Below are 16,947 nucleotides of genomic sequence, written 5' to 3'. Positions count from 1 at the left end.
GAGGGATGCCCGTATTCTTTACAATGTAACTGTTCTCTGGAATCTAAATTCTGTGTCAGTCTTATTATTTCAAAACTTTTCTTGGTTGAGAAGCTTAGTGTTTACAATAAAGATGTGCCCCCAATGAAGTTGCCTCATTGCCTACCAATGAGAATAGGGAGGTGGGGAGAGGGAGAGACATTGACAGAGAGAAAGGGGGGGAGGAGGGGGAGGGGGAGGGGGAGGGGGAGGGGGAGGGGGGAGGGGGAGGGGGAGGGAGAGGGAGAGAGAGACACACACACAGAGAGAGGGAGACAGAACAGGTCTGAAATCTAACATAGGGAACCCAAGTTAGGGGAATGCCTTACCTTTTTTGTAGCTTTCCCAGCCTCCTAAAGGGTTTAAACTTTTGTTTTGAGAACAAGATGGCATTAAGGCTGGCCTCGAACTTGTAATCCTCTTGTTAACGCTGACATGCCTGGAAGGTGCCTAGCAATGCCGGAACTTTTATTTGAAAGGGACCTTGTTTCTTACCGGAGTATTTTTTTGGCTGTAAGGCGTACCACGCACAAACATGGTTGCCAGGCACCGGAAGTAGCCGGTTATTTTGCTGGATTCCGTTCTTCCGCGGGGCGGAAAAGGCATGTCGGCTTGTGTCCCGACCGTTTCCAGTCCTCTCCCTTTGCAGGACCCCATGAGCAAACTGTGGCGGCGCGGGAGCACGTCTGGGGCTATGGAGGCCCCCGAGCCAGGTAAGCGCGGGTGGCTCTAACTTAGGTGATCTTTAAAAAGGAGTCACTCTCACTCTGTGGAGCCGGGTTAACCCGCCACAGGTGGGAAGGAGCGAGGCGGTGCTGTTGTTATGGTAACAGCTAATAACGTGGGAAGAGTTGGACTCAGTTGAATTGTTAGGTTAGTCAGATCTTCCCCTGCCACTGTTTGATGGAACACCTCTGACAGGCTCTCCTTCTGCAGGGGAAACGCTGGAGTTGAGCCTGGCGGGTGCCCACGGCCACGGAGTACACAAGAAAAAACACAAGAAACATAAAAAGAAACACAAGAAAAAGCATCATCAGGTAGAGGAGGCCGGACCGACGCTGCAGGCTCCTGCCAAGCCTCAACTTAAACTTAAAATCAAGCTGGGTGGACAGGTCCTGGGCACCAAGAGGTGAGATCAAGTATTTAACTCGGGAACATTCAGCAGTAGGTGGGCTGGGCTTTCTGGAGAATAGAAAATGAACTTTGGCTTCAGGGTCCAAGTTGGCAGCAAGAATCCAAGCAGGTCGGGAAAGCTGTATGTAGCTCCAGAGTAGGAAAGAACTGCTTGTTCACTTTAGAGTAGCGTTTCTTCTCTGCAGTGTCCCTACTTTCACTGTGATCCCCGAGGGGCCTCGGTCTCCTTCTCCCCTGATGGTAGTGGATAATGAAGAGGAACCTATGGAAGGCGTGCCGCTGGAGCAGTACCGTGCCTGGCTGGGTGAGAAGACCGTGGAGGTGGGAAAGCTGGGTTGCTCGTTTATAACCAGCAAAAGGAAGGGGGAGGGGGGTTTCTGAGAATTTTCACTGTTCTAGGACCAACTTTACTAAATTAATGTTCTACTTTTCAACTTTCCCACCCAGATGAAGACAGTAATCTCTCCCCCTCCCCACTTCGGGACCTGCCAGGGGATCTGGAGGGCCAGGAGGAAGAGGAGGAACAGAGATGGTTAGACGCCCTGGAGAAGGGAGAGCTAGATGACAACGGAGACCTCAAGAAGGAGATCAATGAGCGGCTGCTTACTGCGAGACAGGTTAAGTTAGTTCCATCTTTATTCACTCAACAAACATGTACGGAGAACACACTGTTTCTTAGGCAGTGAGAGGAACGGACTAAGGAAAGATAAGGGATGGATATTCAAATCATGCTGAGGGATGGTAAATGATTTTCTTTTTCTTTTTTGAATTGGGATCTTAGTATTTCAGCCCTTACTGGCCTGAAACACACAGAGATATGCTTGCCTTTGCCCCCAAGTGCTGGAATTAAAGGTGTGTGCCACCACACACAGCTCCTAAGTAACTTTTTAAAACTACAGAAAATAGGAATGTTGAAATAGAAAGTGCAAGACAGAAACATGAGGGTGTTTGTGGGGAATGGCTCATTGTTTTCTTTTGTTTTAAAGATAATATTTATTTTATGTGTATGAGTGTGTGCTTGTTGCTCAGGGAGGCCCGAGGTCATCAGAACTCCTGGACCTAGATCACAGACAGTGTGAGCTGCCATATAGGTACAGGGAACTGAACTAGAGACCTCTGCAAGAGCAGCCAGAGTTCTTCATTGCTGAGTAGTCTTTCCAATCCGGAATGCCTTTGAAGAGATGACATTTCCAGTACCAGAAGGGCTTCTCAGTCAAAAGGGCCAGCTGCCAGAGAGCCCAGAGGCACAGAGACCCAGAGGAGAATGTGGCTCCTGTGAGGTGAAGCTCAGCAGGGGTAAGGGGTTTCTATAGGCGGCTGCTGCAGTGTAGGCTGGCGTGGTGCATGCCTGTGTCCCAGAACTTGAAAGACAGGAGGATAATTACAAGTTCTGAGCCAGCAAAAACACATAGATATCCTATCCCAATCAATAAATTGGGAGAGGGCCATGGAATGTGGAGACTAGGGGAGCTGGTGTTGGCTTGAGTCAAGAAGAAAGTAGTAACAGAATAATGAAACCCTACTGAATCCTGGCTGTATTTTGGAAGTAGCTACTTGTTGGAAGGGAAAAAAAAAAAAAAAAGAAAAGAAAAGAAATCCAGGGTAATTCTTTTTGGTCTGAGCCAAATCCAAGTTTATGTTCTCTACTGAGATATTTAAAATAACAACAACAACAAAAGCCAACAACAAAACAAAACCTACACAAGGGTGCTGCAGTCTGGGCACATGGGGCAGGCAGGGTACAATACTTTTCTCCTTTGGAGCTGAGTGAGTCAAGAGCCCTGGGAAGAGCAAGTGTGGTATTAAGGGTCCCCAAAGATGGGGATAGTGGCCCCCTTTGAGCCCAGCACCTAAGAGACAGAGGCAAGAGTGTGAGTCCGAGGCTGGCCTGGTCTACATAGTAAGTTACAGGGCATTGAAACAAAAATAAACGAAAATGGGAGTGGGCGTCCCCCAAAACGATGATTGTCAAGACTCCACCTTCCACTTCCCATCTTTCTCATCCCTCGACTTGGGAACCTCGACATTCTGTTCTTAGACATCCTCTCTATCTTTCCCCCAGCGAGCCCTGCTCCAGAAGGCGCGGAGTCAGCCGTCCCCGACTCTGCCTCTGCCGGTGGCTGGGGGCTGCCCAGCCCCCGCCCTCACTGAAGAGATGCTGCTGAAGCGTGAGGAGCGTGCGCGGAAGCGGCGGCTGCAGGCGGCCAGGCGGGCCGAGGAGCACAAGAATCAGACAATTGAGCGCCTCACCAAGACGGCCGCTCCTAGCGGGCGTGGAGGGCGTGGGGCCGCGCGGGGCGAGCGGCGCGGAGGGCGGGCGGCTGCCCCGGCCCCTGCACCCATGGTGCGCTACAGCAGCGGGGCACAGGGCTCCACCTTGTCTTTCCCTCCCGGCGTCCCCACACCCGCGGCGGTGGCACAGCGGCCTGCCCCGTCGAGCCCCGCTCCGCGCTGCTCTGTCCCCGGCTGCCCCCACCCGCGTCGTTACGCCTGCTCCCGCACGGGCCAGGCCCTTTGCAGCCTACAGTGCTACCGCATCAACCTGCAGCTACGGCTGGGAGGACCCGAGGGCCCGGGGTCCCCGCTCCTGGCCACCTAAGACCTCTCCCACGCCGCATTCCCGCTGTCTCCCCCACCCTATTAAATTTCGTGCGGTGCCTCGGCTCGTATAGAATTGCTGGAGTGGGAAGCCGGCCGACTCTGAACCTGCGCGTGTGAAGTCATTCAGCCAATCGGCGAAAAACTTTGTGCTTCTGAACGTCCGTTCATTGGCTGATAAGTCAAAGCTTGTTCTGTTGTCCGTACTGGCTATTGTTGCTGTCAATCAAGCATTTGGTCGAGCCTTCCCCCTGTCTTTGTCTGTGTGAGTTCTTGTTGTCTGGGAGAGCGGCACAGGCACCGCTGCGGATTGGGCAGAGGGAGAAACCTGTGACCGGTTCCTATTGGCCGGTCTGTTAGTTACCGCTTCTGATTGGCTGGACTGAACAACTGTGTCCTCTAGAGGTGCTCTCCCCGGCCGGGAGCTCCGGCCGCGGAGTGATGGTGGCAGCGGTGGCGATGGGCCGGGCAGGGACCATGGAAGTGGCGGCAGAGGTGGCAGGGGCGGGGCAGCTGGCGGTGGAGGAGGCTGTGGTCTTCAGGGGTCTGTAGGTGGAGGCATGGCTCGGGCCAGCAGCAGGAACAGCAGTGAAGAGGCCTGGGGGGCACTTCAGGCGCCGCAACAGCAGGTATCCCAGCAGCTTTAAAAGCTTATCTCACGACAGCCATTTATTTCTCTTTCCCCTTTCCTGTCACTTCCTGTCCGGGGTGGGGGAGGAGCTCATGGAGCCAAAGGTACTATGAAGTTTCTGAACATGACCATTCTACTCTTTGTCTAAACTTATTACGTAGACGCAGTTGACTTTACCTGCAGCCTCTTAGACCCCATCTCGTGGTTGCAATGCAAGCCTGCAGTGGCTCTCCAGTTACCAGAGGCATAGTGAAAACCCCAGGGAGGCTCCCTCGGTCTTGCAGCAGTTATTTGTGATGTTTTTCTATGTGCCTATTGTCACAGCAGAGTCCGGCAGCATCTTCTCTTGAGGGAGCAATTTGGAGACGAGCTGGAACCCAGACTCGCGCCCTGGATGCCATCCTTTATCATCCACAGCAATCCCATCTGGTTGGGAGCACTGCTCTGGGTCTCACACCGCTCCTCCTCTACCCTAGGGAGCTTGAGACCCAGGGGTGGAAAAAAAAAATCTATCTTGGGGGTGTGGGAGGCAGACCTTCGGGGTGGGAGATGTTGAAAGCTTTTTAGCTTTGGAAATGGCCTTAAATTCCTACCCATTGTCAGACTATGTTTTGTTTCTTCTAAAACATTACCAAAAACCACCCTTGGGGCCAGGCTTCTGTGAGAAAAGTCTTGGGTTTAAAGAACTGAAATCACCTTTGTAGTTACACTTTACTTTCTACACTAGTTTCTGGCTATTTTAAATCTTCCACACTGATAGCCCAACACATAGACTCTGCTTTTAGCATCCCCCATGCCATCCTTCCAAGCTAGGTCGGCTCGTGGGTGGGATTGTGTATGTGCGTGCAGGAGGTGGGGGTGGACAGGGCCTTGGGTAGAATCCCCTAGTTCTTAGTTCCTCCTTGCCTCCAGCTTCGAGAGCTGTGCCCAGGAGTGAATACCCAGCCCTACCTCTGTGAGAGCGGTCATTGCTGTGGGGAGACTGGCTGCTGCACCTACTACTATGAACTCTGGTGTGAGTCTTCAAAGGGATCCATCTCAGGTTCCCTGCCCATCCTCACTTGGATTTCTGAATTCAGCTACCAAAGACCCTTCTCTGCATGGGGCTGGGGTGGTCATCTGAGTCGTGCCCTCTTTGCCTCCTGCAGGGTTCTGGCTGCTTTGGACTGTCCTCATCCTCTTTAGCTGTTGTTGTGCCTTCCGCCACCGAAGAGCTAAACTCAGGCTGCAACAGCAACAGCGGCAGCGTGAGATCAACTTGCTGGCTTACCATGGGGCATGCCACGGGGCTGGCCCTGTTCCAGCTGGTTCACTGCTTGACCTTCGTGAGTGACTTGAGGCTCTTGGGTGCAGAACCAGTAGCCCCTCCCAAGCCAGGCCCCTCAACCACCCCACACTTCCACTGGCAGACCTTCAGAGCACTCTTTCCCGGAAAAGGAGAGATCACTCTTGTAGCTCAGGTCCTTCCGTCATCCATGCTGTTCTCTCTCCTGCAGGCCTCCTCAGCGCCTTCAAACCCCCAGCCTATGAGGATGTGGTTCACCACCCAGGCACACCACCACCTCCTTACACTATGGCCTCTGGTCACCCTTTGACTACTTCCAATGAATGCCCCCGCTGCTCTTCTGAATCCTGCTGCTCTGCCCACTTGGAGGGGACAAATGTAGAAGGTGTTTCCTCCCACCAGAGTGCTCTCCCTCATCAGGAGGGTGAGCCCAGGGCAGGATTGAGCCCAGTCCACATACCCCCTTCGTGTCGCTATCGTCGCCTGACTGGTGACTCAGGTATTGAGCTCTGCCCTTGTCCCGACTCCATCGAAAGTGAGCCAGTCAAGGAATTGAGGGCTGGTGCCACCCAACCAGATCTGGAGGACCATTCCCCTTGTGCACTGCCCCCAGACTCTATGTCCCAGGTCCCTCCCGTAGGGCTGACTTCTAGTTATGGGGATATCCCATAAGTAGTTTGAAGAGGGAAACTGGGTATTACTTGGCCACCAGGATTCAGCCCTGGTTTCAACTGCAGTCCTCCATGTGGGACCCTCCCCACCCTCCTAGAACACGCCTGAACGTGCTAGAGCCCTGAAGAGGGGCAGTACCGAGGACTGTGCTATCTTTACTCCCAAAACATACACAGGAGCCTTTAATCTCATTAAAGAGACATGAACCAGCTGCTTGTGACTTTGGGTAGAGTAGACCTCAATTCATCGCATGCCTCCTACCCACACCGGCCATGAAGGGAAGCAGGGGCTATTTATCACCTTACCTGAGGCAGCCCAAGGCAAAACTGCCCAAAACAAGAGATCAGTTAGGCTGTTTTCCGGTTTATTTAGAAAAATAGACTCTTGAGTTCACATTCACCCCAGAGCTATGGGATGGCAATAAGGGGACACCTGAGATGAGCTTACAAGATCGGAAACAGTGAGACCAGAAACCCAAGCCCTTGTCTGCATATTCCAAGTGACACAAATGGCCTAGCTTGCTTTCTGTCCCGTTAGTACTCTTCAGCCATGATCAGTAAAACAAGACTGGTCCATCCTTGGAAGGGGCGGCAGCCCATGCCCCGCCCATCCTGGTCACTGTACTGTTCCCATAGAAACCCAGTAGCCTGGTATTGCTGCCGCACGTTTCTCACTACATTGGCCCGCAGTTCGTGGTAGAGTTTGGCAGCCTGAGCCTTGTGAGGACCCTCCACACGCCCATAGTGGTGCAGTGCCCCCAAAGCTAGGTAGTTAACATTCAGCCATACGGCACCCCGCCAGTAAGGTGGGTCGTGCTCAGTATTACGCTGTTTATAAAAGAGGCTCGAGGCTGAAAGGGAGCGCAACCCAAAGGGGCTCCAGAGATGGCGGCTATCAGCTAGGACGTCCAGCAGGGGTCCCAAGCGGGGTGAGCTGGGGTCCAGTAGCTGCAGCAGCAGAGGAAAAAGAGACACATAGCCCAGGGCATCCACATACTGCAGTCGAGGTGGAGGCCTGCCTACCACTCTGACCAGTCCCTGTGGGGGCCTAGACTTGAGCTGTACTGCTTTTGTGTGGTTCCCAAAGTCAGCGAAGACCCCCAGCTCAGGAGCCCAGTGCAGCTCATCAAGACTTCCAGGTTCTTCTAGAGAGGCAGCCAACGGGCCCAGCTCTGCAGCAGCTTCAGTCTCCCCAAGCTGTTCTGCAAGCTGTGACAGCACCCGGGCACCAAATGCCACCCAGCATCGCAGGTCCAGGTGCCGCTCTGCTGTAGAAGGATGTGAGGCCCTGGGGTAGTCATCCAGGCCCGAGGGCAGCGTCTTGGGATTAAGCAGGGTAGGCAAAGCTAGGTCCCTGCCCCGCCAGCGGTAGGACAGTGGCACCGGCCCTGCCTGACTTTGATGGAGCCAAGAGAACCAAGCATGCAGACGGGGGAAAGCCCTGCGGAGAAAGGCCAAGTCGTCAGGATCACGGCCTTCTAGCATGTGTAATACCGGCAGGAGCAGGGTTGGGGGGTTGGCATGGGCTGCACGTTGCACTAGAAATTCTGGGGGCACTCGGGCTCTGGCCTCATCCCCCAGAATCTGTTCTCGCCCGATCCAGCCATCAGCATTAAGCAGCCCCAGCCAGTGTCCTAGGGCCTCCCGGGTGAGGTGGGGTTCCCATCGCTGGACCACTAGCTGGTGAAAGCCTTCATCCCAGAGGAAGCCTCGTGGGAAGAATGACCGGGAAGGCACCCCAGAAAAAAGAGGGACTGGTGGAAATAGGGCAGGGTCCATTTTCTGTTCAGATCCTTCCATGCCAGTGTCTGGCAACACCAAACCCTGTCCATAGAAGTAACCAATCCCACCAAGAAGGCCACTGAGGGCGACCTGACCCAAAGCCTGCTCCTCAGGGCTCAAGCCCTTCTCCTTCAGCTGGAAGGTTTTCTCAAAACGCTCCTTGAAGGCTGCAGCATGGCTCTCCAGAGCCTGGGTCAGTTGGCTGCCTAACAGCTGCCCAGAGGCCTGGTTTCTTCCTGCCGAGGCACTGCCAGATTCAAACACAAACTCCACAGAGAAAGGGGCTTTCAGTGTCACCTGCTGTATCAAGAACTGCCCTTGCCCACTAGGGCCTCTCTCCTCCCACTTCAGAGATCCAGGCAAGCCGAGGTAGCGTTCAGGAGAGGCTCCTGGGGGCCGGTGCTGAAACCAGCTGTGTAGGCGGCTCTTCACCATATCTGTGAGCAGTGGCAGCCCTGGGTTGGAGGACCAGAAGACATTGTAGCTTGAAGGCAAAAAGACAAATAAGGAGTGTTATGCATGAAAGGGATGTCTTGCCAGTCCACTGGTGGGAGGGTGAAGAGGGAGTCATAGAAAACAGCCTAAGTCAATATCCCAAGCACCGCTGCACCAATCCTCCAGTTACCTGCCATACTTAGGGACAGTGTCTCCTGGACTGGTTGGTGGCAGAAGCGTAAGACGGAAGTCACCAAGTTCACTGGTGTGCCCACTGATGAACTTCAACTGTCCTTTGGCTCCAATCTCTGGTATTAGGACCTCTTGCCCATCTGTTACCACGTAGAAGAACAGGGACACCAAAGGGAAGGAAGCTGTACCTGAGGCCTGGGTGACCAAGGAACACAATAAAGCATCAGAAAAACATCCTTTTGAGAATCAGCCTCAGCAGGGATTACAAGAACTGTGGCAAGCAAGCGTCTGTCAACACTGAGGGTAAGTAGACCCACCCAGTGGACTGAGCCAAAGAGCCCTCAGCTGGGTTTCTCCAGGAAATGACGGATGTTTTAGAATTATACATGGATTGTTTCATTCAATCTTTTGAGTTAGGTGTCACTGTAATAGCTGCTTTACAAACAAGGAGATGGCAGAGATGGTCAGCCAGGCTGGTGTCCCTGCTGTCAACCTCCATTTCATACTGCGTTTGCTGCTGAAAGGGAAGGATGGGGAAGTCTGGGCTGAGGAAAGAAGATCCTGATGCCCTGACCTGAGGCTCTACTGTCACTCTCCAGCTCCAATCCCCTCCATGATGACCCCCAGGCCTCTTGACGAACTCAGTGGTGAGCCTTAAGGCTCCATCGTGGATATGTTGTCGACCGAAGGAGAGGCCATCGTGGAACTCCCAGCCATAGGGACCCACGCCGTCTCCCTGTTCACACGTGTGCCTGAGCTTAGGAGGGGTCCCCGGGGTGGCGCCTTGCTGCGCCCACATCAGTCCTGAGAAGTAGAATGGCCACGTAAGTCAACAGATGCGGTCTTAAGTCTGCGAAGACTGCTGGGTCCTCCCCACTCCCCCGCCCCAGGGTTACCCGTGAGCAGTGGTTTGGGGCTGCGAGTCTTCATGCCGAAATAGACGTGTGGGCGGTAGGTGCCCCAGAAGAGTTCCGGGGCCACGGCAGGGCTTGAGGAGTCCGGCGGCAGCGCGGGAGGTGCGGGGTGCAGGGTGAGCGCGCGGCGCACACGGAGCCACGCCAGCACCCAGCGCCCCGACAGGCCGAAGGCCAGCGCCAACACCACCACGGCCAAGGCCGCGCCGCTCGCCGAGCCGCGCGCCCCGCCAGCCCTGCCATCCCGCCGGCCCGCACCCCGCGCCCTCTCCAGCGGCCGCGCCCCCTCCGCGGCCGCTGAGCGCCGTCGCCTCTCGCCCCGGGCCATGCGGGCAGGCAGCACGAGCCCCGGCTGCCACCCTGCGGTCAGCGAACTGAGCCTTCGCCCCGCGCCTCCCTGAGCGCCCCGCCCCACCGGAAGTCCCGCCCCACACGTCAGGTCCGGCCCGGACACCCGGAAGCGCTGTGGCTGGTTGTAGGCGGTATTGAGAACAGGACTCAATCTGTGAAAAGCGTCGGTGGGTGTGAGCTCAAAGGGGTAGGAGAGAGAAGCAATAGCATTCTAAACCCTTTCTGTTTTGGTTTGTTTTGTTTAACTACTGATCACGACCTGGAGAGATGGCTCAGCGGTCACTGCGCTTGCTCCCAAGGCTGACGATCTAAGTTAGATCACCGTACCCATGTCGTGGAAGGAAGAAAACAGACTTCCATAAGTTGTGCTCTGATCTTCACATCTGGCCTACACATATGCATACACCCTCTGACTTCCACGCCTATGCTGTAGCATAAACACACCTCACCTTCACACGTATACACACACACACACACACACACACACACACACACACACACACACACACACGCAAGCACATACAAATAAAATGTTAGGAAATAAAAGCCAGGCATGGTGGCTCTCAGCTTTAATCCTTGTACTCAGGAGGCAGAGGCAGGAGGATCTCAGGAGACATGACTTAGCAGTTAACATATTTGCTGCTCTTGCAGAGGATAGGAATTCAGTTCCCAGCACCGACATAACATCTTACAAATACGTCCGGAGGATCTTACGGCCTCTTTTGGCCCTGCACACTAGTCCATACACATAAAAGTATTTTTCTAAAAAATGACCATCCTAAGACCAGTTTTCCCCTCACTGGAGGATGTGTTGGTTTAGGTTTTCCTCCAGCTTGCTATGTAAAGACAAGTTGGTTGAGACAGCCTTTGTGTATATAGCCCAGGCTGTCCCCAAGCTTAATAGTGTTAGCCTCCTGCCTCAACCTCCAGAGTGTCAGGAGCTAGGGTCTATTAAGCTACTTTTACATATCCTGTCCAGCTCTAATCTGGTAACAGAAAACCGTAGCCTAGGAAATAAAAGGAACTGGGTCCAAGCCACAGAGCTGGGAAGGTGCTAGCTTAAAACCCACGTGTATATGAATTAAGTAAGCTATACCACTATTCACACCCTGTACTTCCATTCTTCCTGGAGTGGACTCACAAAGAAGCCTAGATAAAATCTCTTTCTTTAAGCAGCTCTCTAACTTCAGACAAGTCTGTCTCTAATTCAGCCTGTACTTTTATTGATTTTTAAATTTAAGACAAAGTCTATATCCCTGACTGGCCTGGAACTTGCTGCATAGTCAAAAATGACTTTGAACTTCTGATACCCCAGCCTCTACCTTCCCAGTGCTGGGTTACAAGTACACACGCCACTATTCGTGTATTCGGTACTAGGCAAGCACTCTGCCAACAGAGCTACAGCTCAGGCCCATTCATTCATTCATTCATTCACTCACTCACTCACTTGTTCATGTGCCAGAGAGGAATCTAGAGACTTTTACAGGCTAGGCAGGTACTGGAGTGACATTTTCAAAAATTTTGGAATTTTTGTTTCCTGAAAAAACAATGTGGTTTTGCCAGCTGCAGATAATTTCTGTGACTGTGTGCCATATAAAATTCTGGGAACTTTTCAGAGGGTACATAAAGGTGAGGCTCCCAAGAGGCAAGGTTGGTGGTTGGCGGTCATTTGGGGGTGCTGGTTACTATTTGTTAGTTGCTGTGGTCAAAAAAGAAACAAAAGAAAAGAAATTCAATTCAGGAATTTTTCTAATCCCTCTATCCTTGTTTCTCTCCTAAGTAGTGTTAGGGGTGAAACCAGAGGCGGGGAGGGGATGAAGGGTGGGAAGAGAACCCACCAAGTAGCAGCTTTGCTTTACCAGTGAACCCTGTCTTAGCCCTTCGCCCACCACTCTTTTCTGAAACTCCAATTCTACAAAGGCACTTTCTTTCCTATGGCCCAGGAAACAGAATAATCCACATCTGTCTGGAAGCTGTGCAGAGGTAGTACCTGCACCTCAGATTGACTGATGAGCAACTTGGGGTCTCACTGTTCAGCCAAGGCTTCCTTGGAATTTGCATAGCAAGCATGGCCTTCAACTAAATGTGTAGTGTCTATATGTAACCTACGCCAGGCTTACAGTATATCGTAAATATTTTCTAAATAACTTATACCTAATATGATGTAAATGATATGTCAACAGGTGTATCATTTTTAGGGGATAACAAGGGGGATATCTGCACATGTTCATGCAGATACAACTTTTAAATTTAGTACATTATCTTCAGATACAACTTTTTTTTTTTTTTTTTTTTTGGTTTTTTCGAGACAGGGTTTCTCTGAGTAGCCCTGGCTGTCCTGGAACTCACTCTGTAGACCAGGCTGGCCTCGAACTCAGAAATCCACCTGCCTCTGCCTCCCAAGTGCTGGGATTAAAGGCATGCGCCACCAGTGCCCGGCCAGATACAACTTTTAAGTGGTAGGTTGGTGTGTATGTTCCACAGTGTGTGCATGAATGTCAGAAGACTGCAACTTGAGGTTATTCTTGCTTTTCCCCATAAGGGTCCTGGAGATCAAACAGGTCATCAAGCTTGGTGGTAAGCAGTTTCATCCAATGAGACATCTTTTCAAGTCCTGGACGCCTATTTTTATTCCAAGGTTAATGGAACCAACACAGAACCTTTAGATAGGTGGACAAACCTACTATTCTTATTTGACAAATGAGAAAGTGAGCAGTGACAGATTTATCTGTCCTATGTCATAGCTACTTAAGGGCAGAGCTGACTGGGATTGACCCCTGTTGTTTTTAACAAAATCTCAATCATTCAATTTTACCAGTGAAGACTTGGAAGCCAGATGGTAGGGTTGAAGCCTGCTAGCTGAAAGACTGAGAGAACACCCAGCTGACCTTCCTCCTCAAACCAAGTCCCACCAGGAATGGCCCCCTCTCACAATCTCACACAGCCTCCTCCACACTGAATGTCCCTCCCTTCTACTCCTGTGTTTATCTGACCCCCGACTCCTTCTCACTCTATCATTTTTTCTTAATAAGCCTATGTTCGCTTCCTGACAACAGCTGAGCCTGTGGGTGCTTGCTCCGCCCCTTAACCTAGGTTGGTTGACTTTAATCCTGTTTACAGTATTCCAGTAGAAAGTTCTTGGGTTAAAGGTGTGGGCTAAGCCTGAGCCACACCACAACTGAAAACATTTTTTTTTTCCCCAGTAAATAACACCACTTTGGGTTCACAGAATCATCAAATATCCTGCAACACACAGCCCAGGCAGATATAGTATACAGCCTTCAGGGAGTTGTCTTTCTTAAGGATGGTGGAGAGAGCCTCTCATACTCAGGCAGGGAGAGTTACAGTACTGCTGGGGGAGTGGGCTCAGAGTTTCCAGGTATTTGATAAATTATACAGCCATTCTTAGCTGGGCATTCGTAAGTTCCCTGGCAGTGGCTGTGGGCTAATTTTTTTTTTTAATCTCCTCTTGTAATTCAAGGTGTAGAACAAAGGGGCTGGGAAGGCGGCCCAGTGATCTGATCTGAGCACTCACTGGGAGAGAATGAACTGACTTGGGATCTAGTAAGCCCTCATAAAAGGTGTGTGTGGGGGGGTTAGTATACGCCTGTAACCACAGCACTTGGGGGACGAGATAGGGGATCCTGGGTGTTTGCTGGCTAGGCTAGCTGAAAAGGGTAAGGTCCAGGTTCAGTGAGAGATTTTATCTGGAAACAAAACAACAAAAACCCAAAACAGATGGAGCATGGTAGAGGAAAATACTCAATCTTTGGCTTCCGCATTTGCAAACACAGGGATGTGCACCTACATATGTATACACTCACAAAAAGAAAACAATGATACTGTAACCCGGTGTTTGCACACACACACACACACACACACACACACACACACACGCATACACACACATGCTGGAGTGCCTTTACTTATAAAATACACAGTCATTTATTTAAAACTAAAATCTCTCTCTTTTTTTTTTTTTTGGTTTTTTCGAGACAGGGTTTCTCTGTGTAGCCCTGACTGTCCTGGAACTCACTCTGTAGACCAGGCTGGCCTCGAACTCAGAAATCCGCCTGCCTCTGCCTCCCAAGTGCTGGGATTAAAGGCGTGCACCACCACCACTAAAATCTCTTTAAAAAAAAAAAAAACCACTCATGTTGCTGTAGTCATGGGCTGGAGAGATGGCTCAGCGGTTAAGAGCACTGACTGCTCTTCCTGCTCTTCCAGAGGTCCTGAGTTCAATTCCCAGCAACCACATAGTGGCTCACAACCATCTATAATGGGATCTGATGCCCTCTTCTGATGTATCTAAAGACAGCTACAGTGTACTCATATAAATAAAATAAATAAATAAAAATTAAAAAAAAAATCCAGTTATGTTTTAGTTCCAGGTGTGGGGCAAAAGGCTGCTCCACAGCAGGTGACTGTGAATTGCCTCGTGCACTAGCAGGGGTGTGATTTCTGTAAATTGCCTCGTGCACTAGCAGGGGTGTGATTTCTGTGAATTGCCTCGTGCACTAGCAGGGGTGTGATTTCTGTGAATTGCCTCATGCACTAGCAGGGGTGTGATTTTTGCCAACTGCAGACAGTTTAATTCTGGGGACTCTGGAAAAGGCCTGTTGCAGCCACTGCTCCCTCCTGCCGCTGCTGCATTTGCTACTGCTAGTTTGCTGGATACTCTGAGGATAAAGACTGGACTTGCCCCAAGGAACCCAAGGAGCCTACTCAGCAGGAAGCAGCCTATAGAGGTCTATATCTCCTTTCCCTTCTGATCTTCTCTCTTACATAACGTTGGGACATTGGAAGGGATTAGGGTAGAGGGGAGGTAGAGGTGTAAAAATCTAATAAAATAGTAAAAAAATAAAACCACATGGTATGCATGAATAACTTTTTTTTTCTGACTTATTTTTATGTACATTGGTGTCTTGCCTACATGTATGTCTGTGAGAGGGTGTCAGATGCCCTAGAACTGGAGATACAGTTGTGAACTGCTATGTGGGTGCTAGGAATTGAACCTGGGTCATCTGAAAGAGTAGCTAGTGCTCTTAACCACTAAGCCACTCCTCTGTCTTCTCCGAATGGATGATTTTCTATGTCATTTAATCCTCTAAAATTATTTCATGGTCACATTTATGGATGTTAAACCGGAAACTATTTCAGGACTGTGGGAAGTAAGCCTTACCTACCTGAAGGATGAGATTACGCAGCAGCAAAAATGATTAGGGAAAACGAGGCCAGGCAGAAGAAAAGCGGTACAGCAGAGTGAGAATGGAAAGGTCTTGCTAAGCTGACCAGGCCGGCCTCCAGTACCTGGGATAGAGTGTGCCAACGGATGGGAGTGGTTCCTCTCTTTCCTCTCAGTGCAGGTGACTGGTTGGATGTATGGGGGGCGGGGAAAAGGGAGGGGGCAGGAGAGAAAAACGCTGCATCTCCAGCCTAGAAGGCTGAGCAGGGAAGTCAGAAGAGCCAAGTGACCGTTCCACTTGAAGGAAAGAATGTTGGTGGCATATGGAGGAAGTTGGTAGTAAGTCACCATAGAAGATGGGATTTTTTTTTGGGGGGGGGGGGGTCTTCGAGACAGGGTTTCTCTGTGTAGTTCTGGCTGTCCTGGAACTCACTCTGTAGACCAGGCTGAAGATGGGATTAAAACCAAATAAAAATGTGGGTTTAAATCCTGAGTAGTTGAAATGATGACAGAATGGGTGGCTCCAGAAGAGTAGACAAAGAGTAGATGACACTAAGACACCTTCAGCCTTCACTGAGGGCTGAAGGTGGTGCATGTGTAAGAGTCCCAACACCCAGGAGCCTGAGGCAGGAAAATGCTTTCACATTTCTAGGCCACCTTGGTCTTCATACCAAGTTTCAGATGGTAAGACCCTCTCTCAAAATCCAAGTAAACAACCTGAGAGAAATAGCATTCATTTGGCAATAAATATTTAATTAAAATGTACTTGGGTGACAGATTCAAATATGGTTAAACACAGAGAAATAAAAAATTCCGGACCCTTCACCACGCAACCTTACTTATCTTGCCGCAGAAGCACTGCTGTTAGGGTTCTTGCTCTGTATCGTGACCTCCATCCAGAATTTTGAGTGATTAAGCGCAGCTCTAATTAGACCACTGTCTTTAGTACCAAGCTAACATTCGGTTGTTGGACTCTTCTGCAATGTCAGCGGCGGGTACCGGTACCTGGGGCGACCTTGTCTGCGCTGGGTGCAGATGCTGCCGCGGCGTTCCTGGCCCGGATGTGGGAGGCCAAGGCACTTAACATTTCCTGAGTGGTGAGGTGGGCGCCGCGCATAATCAGCCGATACCCATCTCCTGGGGAAGATGCAAACCGATGATGAGGGATCCGGGATATGCGGGGCCAGGGCCGCGCTCCGCCCTCGCCCGTCCACCCGCGTCCTTGCAGACTTACCGAATAACACGTCCACGCAGGGCTCAGAGCCGTCGTGCCTCACGTCGGCGATCACCGAGCAGTTGAGGTTGGTGGCGCGGACTTTCTCGCTGCTCACCGCCTGGAGAAAGGTCCTGCGGTGGGAAGGCAGCGTGAGCGCGTCCGGAGACCAGGGAGCCTGGAGCGGGGACGAGGCAGGGAGGGCGGGACTGAGAGGCCCTGGAACTCCCGCAGGGGGTCGAGGGTGCGCGCGCACGGGTGGAGAGCGCGGACGCCTCCCGCCTCCCCAGAACCCGTACGTACCTCGTCGACTCCACGTTCTTCTCAAACGGGCAGAACTGAACTCGAACCAGCTTGACTGGCCGGAGTCCGAGCCGAGCCAGAGCCGCCGCCATGGCTACCTCCGCCCCGGAAGGAGTAGCACTGGGGAGCGTTTTATGGCAACGGACCGCTTCCGGCGGCCTCCGCTGTACTTCTCGCCGCCGAGGGGCCCCGAGTGGGCGGTCCGCAAATACTTCAGCCATCAGCAGAGTTCTGT

General features: G+C 51.7%; 4 protein-coding genes across 7 annotated transcripts; 2 read left to right on the top strand and 2 right to left on the bottom strand.

The window, feature by feature from the left end:
• The first annotated feature begins 538 nt into the window (after nucleotides 1-538).
• On the top strand, nucleotides 539-3,998 carry Ino80b (INO80 complex subunit B). Of its 2 annotated transcripts, none has more exons than XM_034512471.2 (5): nucleotides 539-731; nucleotides 955-1,147; nucleotides 1,338-1,456; nucleotides 1,600-1,769; nucleotides 3,215-3,998. In XM_034512471.2, the coding sequence occupies exons 1-5, from the start codon at nucleotides 623-625 to the stop codon at nucleotides 3,749-3,751; spliced, it is 1,128 nt and encodes a 375-aa protein (XP_034368362.1). In that variant the 5' UTR covers nucleotides 539-622; the 3' UTR covers nucleotides 3,752-3,998. The 2 variants fall into 2 exon arrangements, with proteins under 2 accessions (XP_034368362.1, XP_034368361.1); XM_034512470.2 differs by having other exon boundaries at nucleotides 940-1,147.
• Nucleotides 3,999-4,150: 152 nt separating this feature from the next.
• Wbp1 (WW domain binding protein 1) lies at nucleotides 4,151-6,549 on the top strand. Of its 3 annotated transcripts, none has more exons than XM_034512473.2 (5): nucleotides 4,151-4,379; nucleotides 4,709-4,810; nucleotides 5,294-5,396; nucleotides 5,530-5,706; nucleotides 5,878-6,549. In XM_034512473.2, the coding sequence occupies exons 1-5, from the start codon at nucleotides 4,311-4,313 to the stop codon at nucleotides 6,336-6,338; spliced, it is 912 nt and encodes a 303-aa protein (XP_034368364.1). In that variant the 5' UTR covers nucleotides 4,151-4,310; the 3' UTR covers nucleotides 6,339-6,549. The 3 variants fall into 3 exon arrangements, with proteins under 3 accessions (XP_034368364.1, XP_034368363.1, XP_034368365.1); XM_034512472.2 differs by having other exon boundaries at nucleotides 4,706-4,810; XM_034512474.2 differs by lacking the exon at nucleotides 4,709-4,810.
• A 132-nt stretch (nucleotides 6,550-6,681) lies between these two features.
• On the bottom strand, nucleotides 6,682-10,070 carry Mogs (mannosyl-oligosaccharide glucosidase). Its single transcript, XM_034512341.2, has 4 exons — nucleotides 9,643-10,070; nucleotides 9,321-9,550; nucleotides 8,745-8,941; nucleotides 6,682-8,603 (listed from the first exon to the last, which is right to left on the bottom strand). The coding sequence occupies exons 1-4, from the start codon at nucleotides 9,986-9,988 to the stop codon at nucleotides 6,872-6,874; spliced, it is 2,505 nt and encodes an 834-aa protein (XP_034368232.1). The 5' UTR covers nucleotides 9,989-10,070; the 3' UTR covers nucleotides 6,682-6,871.
• Nucleotides 10,071-15,928: 5,858 nt separating this feature from the next.
• Nucleotides 15,929-16,936, bottom strand: Mrpl53 (mitochondrial ribosomal protein L53). The gene is made up of 3 exons (XM_034512451.2): nucleotides 16,713-16,936; nucleotides 16,431-16,543; nucleotides 15,929-16,333 (listed from the first exon to the last, which is right to left on the bottom strand). The coding sequence occupies exons 1-3, from the start codon at nucleotides 16,931-16,933 to the stop codon at nucleotides 16,182-16,184; spliced, it is 486 nt and encodes a 161-aa protein (XP_034368342.1). The 5' UTR covers nucleotides 16,934-16,936; the 3' UTR covers nucleotides 15,929-16,181.
• Nucleotides 16,937-16,947: the final 11 nt, after the last annotated feature.

This window comes from Arvicanthis niloticus, chromosome 9 (genome assembly GCF_011762505.2).
Source record: "Arvicanthis niloticus isolate mArvNil1 chromosome 9, mArvNil1.pat.X, whole genome shotgun sequence".
Taxonomy (NCBI): domain Eukaryota; kingdom Metazoa; phylum Chordata; class Mammalia; order Rodentia; family Muridae; genus Arvicanthis; species Arvicanthis niloticus.
The sequence above is the reverse complement of the archived record's forward strand: the minus strand, read 5'-3'. Positions and strand labels throughout refer to the sequence as shown.

Bases quoted from the DNA above. Each gene is read 5' to 3' on its own strand.
- Ino80b (XM_034512470.2), top strand. From the start codon at position 623: ATGTCGGCTTGTGTCCCGACCGTTTCCAGTCCTCTCCCTTTGCAGGAC. The intron at 1,457-1,599 runs GTGAGAAGACCG...TTTCCCACCCAG, and splicing joins GCAGTACCGTGCCTGGCTGG to ATGAAGACAGTAATCTCTCC. The intron at 1,770-3,214 runs GTTAAGTTAGTT...TCTTTCCCCCAG, and splicing joins GGCTGCTTACTGCGAGACAG to CGAGCCCTGCTCCAGAAGGC.
- Wbp1 (XM_034512472.2), top strand. From the start codon at position 4,311: ATGGCTCGGGCCAGCAGCAGGAACAGCAGTGAAGAGGCCTGGGGGGCA. The intron at 4,380-4,705 runs GTATCCCAGCAG...CTATTGTCACAG, and splicing joins TTCAGGCGCCGCAACAGCAG to CAGAGTCCGGCAGCATCTTC. The intron at 5,707-5,877 runs GTGAGTGACTTG...TCTCTCCTGCAG, and splicing joins TGGTTCACTGCTTGACCTTC to GCCTCCTCAGCGCCTTCAAA.
- Mogs (XM_034512341.2), bottom strand. From the start codon at position 9,988: ATGGCCCGGGGCGAGAGGCGACGGCGCTCAGCGGCCGCGGAGGGGGCG. The intron at 9,551-9,642 runs GTAACCCTGGGG...TCTACTTCTCAG, and splicing joins CCCCAAACCACTGCTCACGG to GACTGATGTGGGCGCAGCAA. The intron at 8,604-8,744 runs GTAACTGGAGGA...TTTGCCTTCAAG, and splicing joins ACTGTCCCTAAGTATGGCAG to CTACAATGTCTTCTGGTCCT.
- Mrpl53 (XM_034512451.2), bottom strand. From the start codon at position 16,933: ATGGCTGAAGTATTTGCGGACCGCCCACTCGGGGCCCCTCGGCGGCGA. The intron at 16,544-16,712 runs GTACGTACGGGT...TTCCCACCGCAG, and splicing joins AAGAACGTGGAGTCGACGAG to GACCTTTCTCCAGGCGGTGA. The intron at 16,334-16,430 runs GTAAGTCTGCAA...CATCTTCCCCAG, and splicing joins CTGCGTGGACGTGTTATTCG to GAGATGGGTATCGGCTGATT.